The sequence below is a fragment of the Aythya ferina genome (assembly GCF_964211825.1).
Source record: "Aythya ferina genome assembly, chromosome: 13".
NCBI lineage: Eukaryota > Metazoa > Chordata > Aves > Anseriformes > Anatidae > Aythya > Aythya ferina.
Window position 1 is genome coordinate 7924637 of NC_140311.1, and position 13288 is coordinate 7937924.

A 13288-nucleotide genomic window follows, 5' to 3' on the forward strand; every position below is an offset into this window, starting at 1 on the left:
CTTGCTCTTTAAACTTCTTAGCTTGCTTTTGACATGTAACTAACTGCAAAGGCCAGGTTATATTTTAGTGCTCTTGCTGTTGTAGCGTGTGCTGCAATAAATGGCCTTTGCGGCACATAAAACTTGAGAGCAAACAGGGAAGGTTAGGTTGCAGCAATATTTATTGTCTATGGCCTTGCTTGTCTGTATTGTGAGGGAACAGTATTTAAAAGAAGAAAATGTGCTCAGCTGTTTTTTTCTGAGGACACATGTAAGAAGATGCTGTCTTGTGGAGCACTGTCAGCAAGGGGAACTGAGGGACAGCTGGCTGAGGATGGGTGTCCTGTAATCAAGACCTCTCATGATGGGCAGGAAATTACTTTTTATTCTTGGCAGGACCCTTCAAGTGCCTCTTGCGTGTGAGTGGGGAACGAGAGTGTTGACCTTTTCGGACAGTGCATTGCTCCTAAATGTGGAGGGTGAGACTTGTGTAGGTACATTTCAGGGCTTCCTCTGCGAGTGTTGAGTCTCTCTGGGGGAGGGTATAAAGTCACCAGTTTTAAATCTAATTTAAATGGTGAGCTGTGTCAGCTGGTGGCTGTGCATCTGTGTGGGAGAATCACCCCAGGCAGGGCTCCTCTTGCCTGCTGCTTTTCCCAGGATACTGAACCTTGCAGGCTCTGCTTTTGGTGGGTACTTTCAGTAATGGTGATAAATTGCACCCCAGTGCATCAGCAGTGTCCATGATGGACTCTGGATGTTTCCTCTTGTTTGTAGGCCTATCCTAGGAGGCACATGCCAGTACTGACACTTGAAAAGCTGTGTTTCTGAAGTTACATTTTCTCCTCTTTGGGTTTCAGCAAGCAGCAGCCGTGCTCTGAGTGCAGAGGAGTGTGGTGACCTTGCCCAGGAGCCAGCCCAGCCATCAGCCATTAATTAGGGACCATAGAGGCTGGAGACCCCCCGTTCCTGGGATTACTTCTGGTCTGGTTTGTCTCAGTCGAGTGCCTGTTTAATGTGAAGTGCATAAATACTTGTGGCAGCAAGGCCTGGGGCCCTGGGCTCCCCGCTCCAGCTGGGCGCCTTCTCCAGCAGTGCTGGCCCCGTCCTGCCTGCAGAGCCCTGCTCCCGTGTCCCAGCTTTGCCTTCTGCACAGGGCTGAGGAACAGAATGGTGGCTGGTGGATGGCAGAGGTGGCCCCCAAGCTCCTAAGTGCATGTCCAGGCCTCAGCAAGGCACCAACTGCCCTGGTGTGTCCTCAGGAGGGAAGGCTGCTGCTCTCTCTTCCCGTGGTGGATACCCCCAATCTTGTTAGCTATGGGTCTTTCTCCTCCTGCATAATTTAAATCTCTGCTGAAATCAACAGCTCAGTAATTGCCTGTGCACTAGGGTTCTCTTGTCTGGTAGTAGGTAAGTGGCTGGCAAGGCCGTTGTTGGGTCCCCTGTGGCAGCCCTGTGGAGCTGGGGATGCTCAGCAGAGCTCTTTGCAGTTGCTTTCTGAGCTTTCAGGGCCTTGGGACAAAACAAATGCAACACTAAAGCTAAAAAGAGTAGCCCCTGGGAGGGCAGGGTACCCCTTGGGGTGGAAGTCATGGGCGGGGGTGTAATCTAGTAGCAACCTTCTGTAAAACACAACATTGTACACAAAAATACATGATTTGAGAATTCCCTCTCTGCTGGGAGCTTTTAGGGAAAAAGAGGAAGCTGCTGGGACAGATTTGTTTGTGGAGTGGCAGAAGGAAAAGGGGAAAAAAAAAAACCTTCCGACACAGCTCTCGGCTTTCTGTTTCTTACCTGGTGCCAAGGACGAGATGTCTTCTCTCAGGCAGCCCCAGCAGACGTTGCTGACAGCCGGAGAGCAGCCATGTGTGCCAGAGCCTGAGCCAAGAGGAAATCTCTCAGCTGCTTTGACGTGAGCGGGGCTGGGCTGGCTGGCAGGTGGGTGAGGGTGGCAGGGACCCACACTGTGCTGTGTGCCTGCCTCCGGCGTGCTGGTCCCCTGCCCAGGGAAATGTTTTTAGCAGGTGGCTCAGGGTGCGTTAGTGGTACAACATCGACCTGTCTTCCTAGGTGCTCTGGTGTGGGACTGCACTGTACTGAAGCCCAGATGTGTGCTTGGTTGAGAGGTAAAAGCATCATGCTCTGAAGCTGTGCATATGCATCCGCCTTGTGTTTTTTGTACCCACCACTTAAACTGGGCGCTGGCCTGTGGTGGAGCATCCTGACCTCAGGTAACAACAGGCTGAAGGCGCCTTCCTTCGAGGCCATCTCTGCTTTGATGTCTGAATGACGTGATGGTGATGAGGTGGTTGTCTCCACTTCTATCTCTGTATTGTTCCTTATGCTCCTACCTTGTCACTGCTTGTTGTCTGATCTTTTATCTGCTGGTGACGTGTGTTTTAGGATTTTCTGAGTGCCTTTTGGATGGCATAGCAGGGTTCTGCTCCAACACAACTAAACAAATATGGAAAATATGGATAATAGCAGTGGATAGGTCCTGGCCCACATAGGCTCCCACACCCCTCCTTTGCTCACTTGCCAACCCCCTGAGGGGTGGCTGCTTGGCAGGTAGACAAATTGGTCCATGTTCTCCTGTATAGTGATGTAGAGTGGTTGGACAGGAGAAGGGAAGTCATCTCCTACTGTGGATGGTGGTAGAAGGATAAACTTTGTTGGGGAGAAGGAGCAGGAACAAAAAAAATCTTAATTCCTACCTTAGTTCTAGAGAACTGGTAACTTTTAGGAGTCCTATTCTTGCAGGAAAAGATTCAGACAGACTCCAGCAAGGTGCTGAAACATTATCTACTACCTGATGCAACTGTGTTGAAGTTAATGATTGGTTGTGGAGTTTGAAAGAGACCTGTGTTTAATGGGGGTGGAAGGAGGTCTGTAGGAAGGGATGGTGAAGTGGTGGTTTGTGATCAGGAACACAAAGGAGAAGAAGGAACAGCAGCATCTCACAAGGAACATTTCTGCAGCATTGACATCGATGTGGGGCTCAGGGCACAAGCTGGGAGCAGATGGGGAGTCCCCCAAGTCCTCAGCAGGCTGGGCTGGACTCCACGGCCCCACTTGGCATTGTGCTGTTCTGGTCCTTCCGATTGCTGCACAAAAACAAGCCAAAAATAGTTGCATGGGGAAGGGGAAGGAACTGCCTATAAGGTGAATGAGCTGGTTGTAAAGCCCGGGTAATCTCTTTTTCATGTGTGCCCTGTGATGAACAAGCATTTGTTGGGGCCAGGGAAGTGACACCTCCCGTACTGAGGGAGAGCAGGCAGGAGCCGATCCTGGTGCCAGGGAGGGCTTAAACCTTCACAGGAGCATCCTGTCCCGGGCATCGGCCAGCAGTCACCAAGCTGCAGCAATTCATAACGGCTTGGCAGCCCCTTCTGCTGCTGACAGAGATTTACTGTCCAGTGTGGACTCATTTTAATTACCTCCAGCATTTAGGGGTCTTTATCTGTCTTCTTTTACCCATAGGGATATTGTCAGTTTTGATAGCTAATCTAGAGTTAAGCTGATGATCCATAAAGTAGGGCAACCCTTTGGCCAATAATTCAGTGCTGTCACCAGCTTCTTTGTGCTATCAGGAGAGTGACCAGGAAACCTGATTTACTGACAGCTGAGCATCTTCTCTGCAGTCTGTGAAGGTAGTAAAGGGGGTCCTGCTGTGCTGGTGGACCCAAGGTGAGCATGGTAGGGATTCTTCCTATTCCAGGAAACAGCATTTTGAGGGGCCTACTAAAAGTAGAGTAAAATACTTATACTGTGTCTGGAGAGTACGATGCAAACTCTGAGCCTTCCTTGCCCTGAGCAGGAGTGTGATGCTGGCTGGGACCTGATCTGCTGAGTATTGCTTCTGCAGTGCAAAACCTGAGGTGGTTTGAAGCAGCAGCACAGGGAAGTGCAGATTTTGCTTTTCAAGCAGCTGATAAAACAGCTGACATGCCCAACACATTGTTTTTCTAAGCACTGAAAATGGCTTTTCCAGGTCCAAAGCCTGCTTCCAGTTTATTAACATTTGATTAGCAATTGCTCCTTGTTGTGCTGAGCTTGAAATAGGAGTACAATTAGGAACAGGCTTCTTCTTTGCCTCATCTGTACTGTCAAGATGTATCCAACCAGAAGGGCCATAACAAAACTGCCAGTTTGACTATCCTGCTGCTGAAATGGGTTCTTCTGTCCGCAGGCTAACGGTGTTGGAAGGGCAGTGATGCCTGTCTGTGCGTGCATGCATGCACCCAGTCTTGCAAGGCAGAAATACAGATCCTGGTGTTTACAGTTTACAAAGCTTTAAATTCCCTTATTTTTAGTGGCATTTGGTACTTGGTGCCATTGAGTTTTTCTGTAATACGCGTAGTGTTTTGTTGCTGTCCAAGACAGAGAAAGCTCTCTAGAGCTCAGAAAGAAGCAAGTAAAATTGATGCTATTGATGCTGCATCAAGTTTCGGCTTGTGCGTGCTCCTGTGCTGCCAAGGCAGTCTGTCCACAGAAGGGATAGAAAGGAACGGAGCTGGGAAATAGGAAAGCAGAGGGGAGGGCATCAATGCATCCAGTGATGAAGGCTGGTTAAATAATAAAGAAAATATTTGCTAATAAAAGATAATTTTTTCCATGCTATTTCTAGGACTAATAAGCAAAGGAAGTGGAGAGAATCGATTCTCCCTGTTGCATGCTTGTGCGTGATCAGGCCACAAAATTCAAAACACATGAGTTTTTGAAAAGTCCACAACTTTAGGCTTTTAAAATGGGTTCCTTGCCTTGATTCTCGCTTGTGATCAGATAATGACCTTCATAAGCAAAACAACCCCAGCTGTATTTCATAATGGGAATATACTTCTGTACATTGTAATGAGCTGTTAACAGGGAACAGTATCGTGTGAAAATCTGCACTTTTCCCATGATGCTGCCCTGATTTAAAAGCCACCCATAAATTATTCAGTGTTGCAAATTTAAAGGTTAGGATTGGCTATAAGATATATGCCCCCCCCCCCCCGACAATGTTTTCAGCAGACTGGAATTTAAAATGGAAAAACCTGACCTACTGGGAATCTCAGGGGTTGTGTGGGAAGTATGGAAGTATGGTGGCCTTTGTGTTGGGTGTTGGGAAGCATGTGGTCGGTGTAGGCGACTTACATAATGCAAGGAGAAAGAACAGCGTTGCTCCTGCAAAACTCTTTCTTACCAAGGCTCCTGAAGGATGGCATCCAAAATTTTGTGGACAGTCCTGAGTTGGTAGCTTGAGTTGAGTTTCTGAAAGGTTTCTAGCAGAGCCAGAGGTTGGCTTTCACTGCTGGGTTTGGTTCCCAGGGTCCTCTTCATGATGCGGAGCAGTACATAGCTGGGCATCCAGAGAGTTTCTGCAATACAGTACTCTGGATGTGGATGCTCAATTATTAAATGTATATTGCAATTCTGAATATTATTTTAGCTGCAAGATCAGTCTCCATCCTCTCCAGCATTTTAGGTTTGATCGTATTCCAGAGGCTTACTAAAAACATGCGAAGAATTTCAGTAAAACTCAGTGGAACACTTTTATTAAATTTTTTCAGTCATGCAAGCTAAATTAAATGACAGCTCTGTCCACCAAAAGATTACAAATATCAATCAGACTTCCCGCCTAAACTTATGAAGGAATTAAATGTTTTTCTAAAAGTCTTCTATTCTCTGTAATAATCTGTTTGGCTGTTCTATTTACTTTACATATTTTTGAAGTGTGTTGAAAGGGATGATTTCTGCCCTAAAGGAGCACACTGCTTGTATCTCAGTGCTGATATTTTATCTGAATTTGTGGGCACGATTTTGGTATTGCTCAAATTGATATTTGCAATACTGGGAGCATAGTTTCCAAAATGAAAAAACGGCTATTAAACTACAGTCCAAGGAACACAATGTTGATTTCTTTTTGGAGACGGGAGATTAATGATAAAAAGTATGTTGCAGCTCTCACTGTTTATGTTAAAATTGGAAAAACAAGACCAGGTGGCTCAGTGGGCTGGTGGGCTGGTGAGCTCTGAGTGAAGTGGTTGTTAAGAATGAGGAGTTATAAAGATTTCAACATACGGTGGCCTGTCCAAATCCAGCTGAGTCATTACCCTGCGTTGCTGCATCTGTTTTTGTCTGGTCACTGCATGGTTATGAATAATTGTATAAATCATGCTGGGACGCCCCAGGGAGCTTTCCTTGCAGAAATGCTCGGCACACCGTTCTGATCTGGCTTGTTTTTTGAGCTTCAGGGAGACCACAGGACAAGCCAAGGAACAAATATTTATATGGAAACCAGCTGGGACTGCCTGGCATCCCTTGTGCCAATGCCCTTGTGTCCAGGGTAGGGGCATGATTTAAAAGCATGAGCTTGGAAGTAAAACTGATGCACGTCTGAGCTGGTGGAACTTGTAGTCAGGAGCAAAGGATGTGTCCCACGTGCTTCCTTCCGTGGTTACTGTGCAGATGGGAGATGAATGCCCCGCAGACACCTCTGAGACATGTGCATGCGCGCAGACTCCCACAATTAGCTCTCTCATTTACGTTGGATACATTATAGTGTATTTTTGCCATTATGGTTTAGCAAAGAAGAGCAGATATGATTGTAAACTCTTGCAGCTGGGTGAATTGTGATTAAGTTAAAGCTATCTCACTGTTACATACTACTTTAGTGATCACTGGACTATGTATTTTCCTGCCTCTTACTATAGGCTTTAAACCACAGGACATGAATAAACTGTAATGTTAGGGTAGTAGTCAGCTCCAGTTGCTATTTAAGGACAGAGAAGCTATGTTCAGTCCACTGAATGTAATTTCATAAAGCATGCAGACCATGGTGGAGGCTGTGTAATGGTAGTTGAGTGTGGCTGTGGCTGATGCTCTGGCTGCAGCTTCGTGGCAAACAAGGCCTGCATGGGAGTCATTACATCTAATTTGGCTGCTTAGGGGTGGCCTTTCAGCAAAAGCAAGCCTTCTTTGCCTCTCATTTTTCACTGCTTCCCTGGATCATCTTCTCTTCTGTAGCATTTTATTTCCTGAAGCATTTTTCCTGGTCATGTTTTGCTGCAGCACATCCCCTCTCCTAGAGAAAAGGTGCTGGCTGAGACAGTGAAGGCACCTGCTGATGCCTAGGCAGGTTTGCAGGGCTGAGGATGTCTCGATGCCTGCAAGCATCACTGTGCCCATTGCACACCACCATCAGCTTGCATTGGCCACATCCGTACCTTCCCTTCCCCATGGCTGAGGATGCTGCACTTTCTCCAGATGTTGCTGTAGACTGCACCAACTGTTTCAGATAAAGCCAGGTTAAAAGCCAGGGCTTCACTGGAGTCCTGTGAGTGGTAACCCTGGGTTGTGGTGTGTAGAGGGGCTCTGGTTACATTCATGCTCACAGGGCTCCAGGGCTGTGCTTGTGTTTCATGTTGCTCCCTCTGCACCCGCTTCCTGGCTGTGCTGTGTGGAGGAAGGAGCAGCATGGGGTGGCCACCAGCCACTGCACAGGGACGTGCAGCTTGTGAGGCCCGCGTGGCATTTTTCAGAAAGTTCCCATTTTATTATGGCTACAAAGGCAGAGAAATTAAGCTGCTAATTTATAGCATGCCAAAAAAAAAAAAAAAAAAAGTAATACAAGAAATGCTCAGTAATTTCAATGTTTGAAAACAAACAATTGAAAAATTCTGGTTCCCCCCTGACCTCCTCCAACCCCCCCTCCCCCTGCTAAGCTTATTAAATCTGAAAATGTCCCAGAACTTAATTCTCTCTGCTAGAAAGTTCCTTAGGCCTCTGCTGTTTCATGTGAGTAATGAAAGTTATGCTGCTGACATGTATGGTGAGGTCCCTGCTGTTTTGCTCCATGCCTCAGATGCAGAAGTGAGCATCCTGTAGCCACATGGTTGCAGTCCCCTTGGTCCACAAGGGGCTTTTTTGTGTGTCCTTTTTTAGTGGTTGTGCACTGGGGCAATGAGCCCTAACCGGTATGGGACACCCACGTTATATTTTCAGCTGATAAAGTGCTCTGAGGAATGCTGTTAGCTCTGTAATTTACCAAGTCCTTATTTACAGTGAGCTTATTTATTGCTGAATTCCTTATTTGCAGTGTAAAGATGTGTTGCAGGATTTGACAGGCATTGTCTGTCCGTGGCACGTGGCTGCATGAACCATGGTGCTTCTTGGTCCCCCTTTGACATTTGGGCTTGATGTCCATGCCCAAAAGGTGTGTGGTAACTGGGGGGGGGGGGGGGGGCAGCACTGCTGCAGCCTGCGGGAGGGCCGACAAAAGGCATCACTGCCAGGAGTGGGGTGCAGGTCTCGCGGTGCCATGGCGTGTGAGAAACACCAGGCTCAGAAGCAAGAGCCAGTGCACGACGTGCCTTTGAGCATGATTTCCCCTAAAAACATTTCATAAACACTGGGGGCTTAGTTTGGAAGAGAGAAATGCAAAGAGTGATAAGGCCTGAGCAGTTGCCGTGTTTGGTTTGTGTGAGGTCTGCTCTGTGCTGCACCCAACTCTGCATTTGCTTTGCTTTTTTTTGTGGTCATGCAATATTCTGGGAAAGGCCCGTAAATATCTAAATAAAATAAAGCTCCTGAAGAGCGAATTGGACGTTTTGAGCCAAAGCCTGTTGAAGGACACAGAAACTCATCCCCTGAGCTTCTCTGAGTTTTGGGGGGATGGGCTGCATTTTACCTCCTAACGCGGGTGTGGAGCCAGGCCATCCCTGGTTCAGGGTGTGTGGACACAACTGGATTGCTGCTTGCTCTGAGAAGAAACAACAGGTTAATGCTGCAGTTGCCAAAATGCTTATGGTGGTGCTGGGGTGTCCTTGTCCTCAATTGCTCCCTGCTATGGACCTTTGTGAGTCTTTATCACCCAGCCCTGAGCCCCTGCAGGGCTACAGGATGCTTGTGGGGAGAGGAGAAATGCAGCAGGGAACACCCCCCCCACACCACCACCACCTTTTCTTGCAGTGTCCTTTTGTCTTCTGTTCACAAAAGCACGGCTGTGGAACAGGGCAGACTGCTGCATGCCCAAAGGAGAGGTTTGCCGCGTTGCTTCTGCCCGTGGGGCATGGCGCACACAGACAGCATGGCCAGGAAAACTGAAGTGGTCTCACGTCGAGCCATTTGTTTTTCATTATGCTATGCTACTCTAATATAAACAATAAGGTATGTGGACATTGCTGTGGACAGAGAGCCAGATGCTGAAAGCATTCCTCCAAGACTGTATAAACTTCAGCAGCTAAATATTTTAGGAACTGTTTTCTAAGGCTAGCCTAATAGTTTAAAAATATAACCTAGATTCCAGATATTAAAAAATGCCTTTAAAGGCACGCATATTGCTGCAATAGTTGGAAACAACTAAACCCCTGAAGTAAGCAGAAGGCTCCCATTTTGCAATATCTTCTGTTACTTATCCTTTTTGTTATTTTTCTTAATACTGAGATTAAATTCAAGAAGGCTTTTAACAGTGTAGTGGTAGTGATAGAAATTTTCAGCATATATTAATGGGCTGACTCACACTTTCAAAGTGAAGCTGGGTTTATGATGAAATAGCTGGGTTCTTTTAGCAATAGCATAATCAGAAAAGTCAGTGGGAAGAGGAAGCCAGTATCTTAAAGATGTCTAATCCTACCATGCACCGTGAAGGGGCAGCATTGAGAGCTCCCACCCGTGTTTGAAAGCAGTCCTGACCCTGTATTCAGTGGAGGTATTCAAATCTTCATCTCAGCAATGTGCAACCTGTCACGATTAGTTAGGACTTGACTTTAAAGCACTGGAAGTGTTTTTCTGCTTGAAAATACCAGAGTTGCTTTGCGTGGATTACAGATTCTGTCACTGCCTAGCAAAGTTAAATCCTACCTTAATCCACTGCTGTTAGAAAGCTCATCTCTACAAGCATCTTCAAAAATACATCAGGAAACGTGAGAGGTTTGGAAGAAAAGCCTGGCTGTGGGGGAGAATGTTTGTAGGTGCTCTTGTCATCACTGTGCTGATTGCCTTAGGCAGGGCTATGCTGGGATGAGGGCTCTTTGCACCTCTGTGGTAGGATTCGTGGTGTATGGAGCTGTCCTGGTTGCCCAAAGTGGTGTCAGTGCCCCTGGAAATGTTGAGGGCATTACTGGACCAGTACTTCTGGCTGAGATTGAGAGCAGCTCTTTGTTTTATTTTCTCATGTCCACTTCATGCTCTGCCAAAGGACTGAATGACTGGTCTGTCAGTCTAAGTCTTCTCTGGACGTGGTGGGCTTGATTTTCTGAGCTGCTCTTTTCTTGCAGATCCCGAAAACTTAGAGTAGCATCCTCTGTACTTCAAGAGTAAAGAATGAGATTTTTAGGTTATTTTTGTGGGACACCATACGGATCTGAGAGATCTGTCACTTCTTTTCACACGTGTTACTTCTCAGATAGGTGATAATCCATGACAGCCACGCAGTGTTGTCTTCCAAAAGATTGCCTTATATTGAATTGACAACACGAAGACCCATGGTGGCATAGCAGTAACTAAGCCTGGGGCTGAGTTCAGCTGCTCCCTGTATGTGAGTGGGTGAAGGATGCTTGCCCACTTCTTCTGCTTGCCCTCAACCACTGACTATGGCTCAGCTACACCGTTGCTTCTGTGTCCAACTTCCATGGGAAAAGAAAAGCTTCATCTTGCCGCTAGTTTTTGTCGTGACAGGCAGGACTCAATCTTTTGTCATCGGCAGGACTCAGTCTGGCTCAACTCTGGAAATGTGTTTGGCTGCTGACCCCTGGGCTTCAGTGGCTAGTAGATGTCCTCCAGCCTCTGGTGTGAGGCTAACTGGGGAAAAGCCAAGGATCAGAGATACTCAGCATGGTTTTGTTTCTTTCTTCTGTTTCTTCCACTGAGGTTTTGTGTGTGGTTTTGTCCATGAATGAACCTGAGTTCTTCAGTGCTTTGATGCAAGGCATGCACTGGCGTTCTGGCTCACCATTCTGGCTTCACCCAGTCCTGTCCTCTTTTTGTCACCCAATCTCCCTGCAAGTGACAGGTGAAGAGGTAGGGAGGGTGGCAGAAGCTGTTAAATGACTGTCACATCCTGTCTTTCAGCTGCTCAAAGGGATGGCTCTGCCCCGCCAAAAAGCCATGGGCAAAACCACAGAGGAGGAGGAGGAGAGCGGAGACTGCGATGATGAAGATGACTGCAGCAGAGGCTCTGGGGATGGAGAGCTGCGAGTGAGGAACCAGCTCCGGTTCTTAGCAGGTGATGGGGATGGTGGTCCTGCGGCGGCTGTCCCTCTGGGGTTTGTAAGCCTGGGTGACAGCATGAGGAGCTGCTCAGCTTTCCACTGCCATGGCCCAGAGGCTGTTTGTACTCAGCGTCCTGCTGGCTAGCCTAAGTGCTCCTGAGACAGCAGCTAGAAAAGTGATGCTGTTACTTCCCAGGTGGGTTTTGCAGGGGTGTGTTGAGGACAGCCTGGCTGTAGGTATCAGTCACCCTCTTCTCTCATTCCCTCTGCTGCCTACACTTGTGAGTTTAAAGGGGAGCTTCTCTGCTTTGGTGGAGGGCTTCAGAAAATCAGTAAAGATGGCTTGACTGCAGCAAAACATCTTGGTTGTTTCTGATGTAGGGTTTAGAGACTCGGGTAATTTAAAAACAAATGGGAAAAAAAAAAAAAAAAACACTTCATTTTTCAGAAGTGATTTAGGTACTCAGGAGCCTAAAATTGCATTGACTGTCAGTATGATTCATGTCTTTGGTTGCTTTGAAGATGGCCACAAAACATCCTGATGCTTCAAGGCTACATTATTTGTAAGGTCAGCCATATTATTAGTAAGGTCATTATTAGTAAGATCACCCGGTCACCCATTGGGACGAGGAAGTCAAGGTCCATTTGCTACTTAGGGAGTCACAAATCTGTTGGTGTGTGCCTTCTCCCTGACCCCCTAACTGCTGCTGTCCTCCTTCTGACTCCGTGGAGCTCAGCAGCACCGTCTGTTGTGCTCACATGAGCAAGGCCAGGCTGCTTGAGGCCACGTCCACTGTGGATGTGTGGTGTCTGCTGAACGTGGGTCTGCGGCTGGAGGTTTGGTCCAATTAATGCTGGTTCCAGTGCTGCGCTTTGCTCTTCGAGAGACCAGACAACTGAACCTGGATAAAATCAGCTTTACTGCTTTGAAGTTTAAGAGGCAAATTTGGGCTCTTAAACGAAGCACAGATGTTTATAAATTCCCTTCCATTGGTCTGGAATAATTAAAATATCCTTAATGAAGTGAGAGCTGAAATATTAAATGCCAGTTTCATATCAAAGATTATTGACACATTATGTAAAATATATAAAATACATATATTCAAATATTGGTTAAGGGAAGGAAAAGGCTTTTTAAGTCCTCCAGTCCAGGTCTGAAAGAGAAATATGTAATTTGGAGAAGGATAAAATGTCCTTTCTTTCATCCAAGAACTAAATATCAAAGTGTATGTTAAGGAAATGCAGGTGATCCACATTATTTTGAGTTGAGAGCAGAGATACGTGTTTCATTTTCCATGATCTTTGTGTCACACTTTTATGCTATTTTAACGTGTTTCTAATTTCCTCTTATAGCTTTCCTTATAATATCATCAGTGATCTCTGAAACTGTGTATATAATCCTTTCTGCCTTCTTCTATCTCTCTAGGCTAGTTTAATCACTGTATTGATCTCCCAGATAACCTGCCTGTCTAGCAATTTAGACCTCTCTTGTCACTGTGGTATGTGAACATGTTATATGGAAAGAGGGCTTATCCTCCCTGCGCTACTCTGCTGGAGGGTGTTTGCTGCCGACTTTGCTACGGATTGGGTAAACATTAACTTTACATAGTGAAAAAGCAGCAGTGGCTTGGGGCATTGTCTTCTCATCAGGTTAAGCCTCTCAGGCTGCTAAGAGCACTGGGTTTGACCAGCACAGCTTTTAGGCTCTAGCTGGCCTTAGAGGACATGTGCTGTGCCATCATGGTGGCCACAGAGACTTTCTGGATCTTCCTCAGTTGAGCATGCAATTTTGTGTGTGTGTGTTTTGTCTTAGAGCAGAAAGGCAAGTTGATCTGACAGTGGCAGAATCATATTTGGTTGGTATTGGATATAAATTGAGACTCTGTTCAAGTTTTATGTTGGAAACAAGCCCAGGAAAAGTTGCTGATGGTGCGGAAATACTCACTTTCAACATTTTAAGAATATTTCTTTTCACTTTGAAAAGGGTATTTTTCAATTAATTTTTTTCATCATATCATAAGTACATAAGAATATAAAAGCAACCAGAAACCATTCCACATTTCCCCCTGTTCCACAAATTCTAAATTTTAGGTTAGCATGCTGATTTGAAATGATGC

General features: G+C 46.4%; 1 protein-coding gene across 2 annotated transcripts in view; it reads left to right on the forward strand.

Moving 5' to 3' along the window:
- GPC3 (glypican 3) overlaps window positions 1–13288 on the forward strand; it is a 145979-nt gene that overhangs the window by 108278 nt on the left and 24413 nt on the right. For both annotated transcript variants that reach the window (XM_084535133.1, XM_084535134.1), the window contains exon 7: window positions 11032–11185. In XM_084535133.1, the coding sequence (XP_084391259.1) occupies window positions 11032–11185 (154 nt within the window). The remainder of the gene's footprint in view (window positions 1–11031; window positions 11186–13288) is intronic.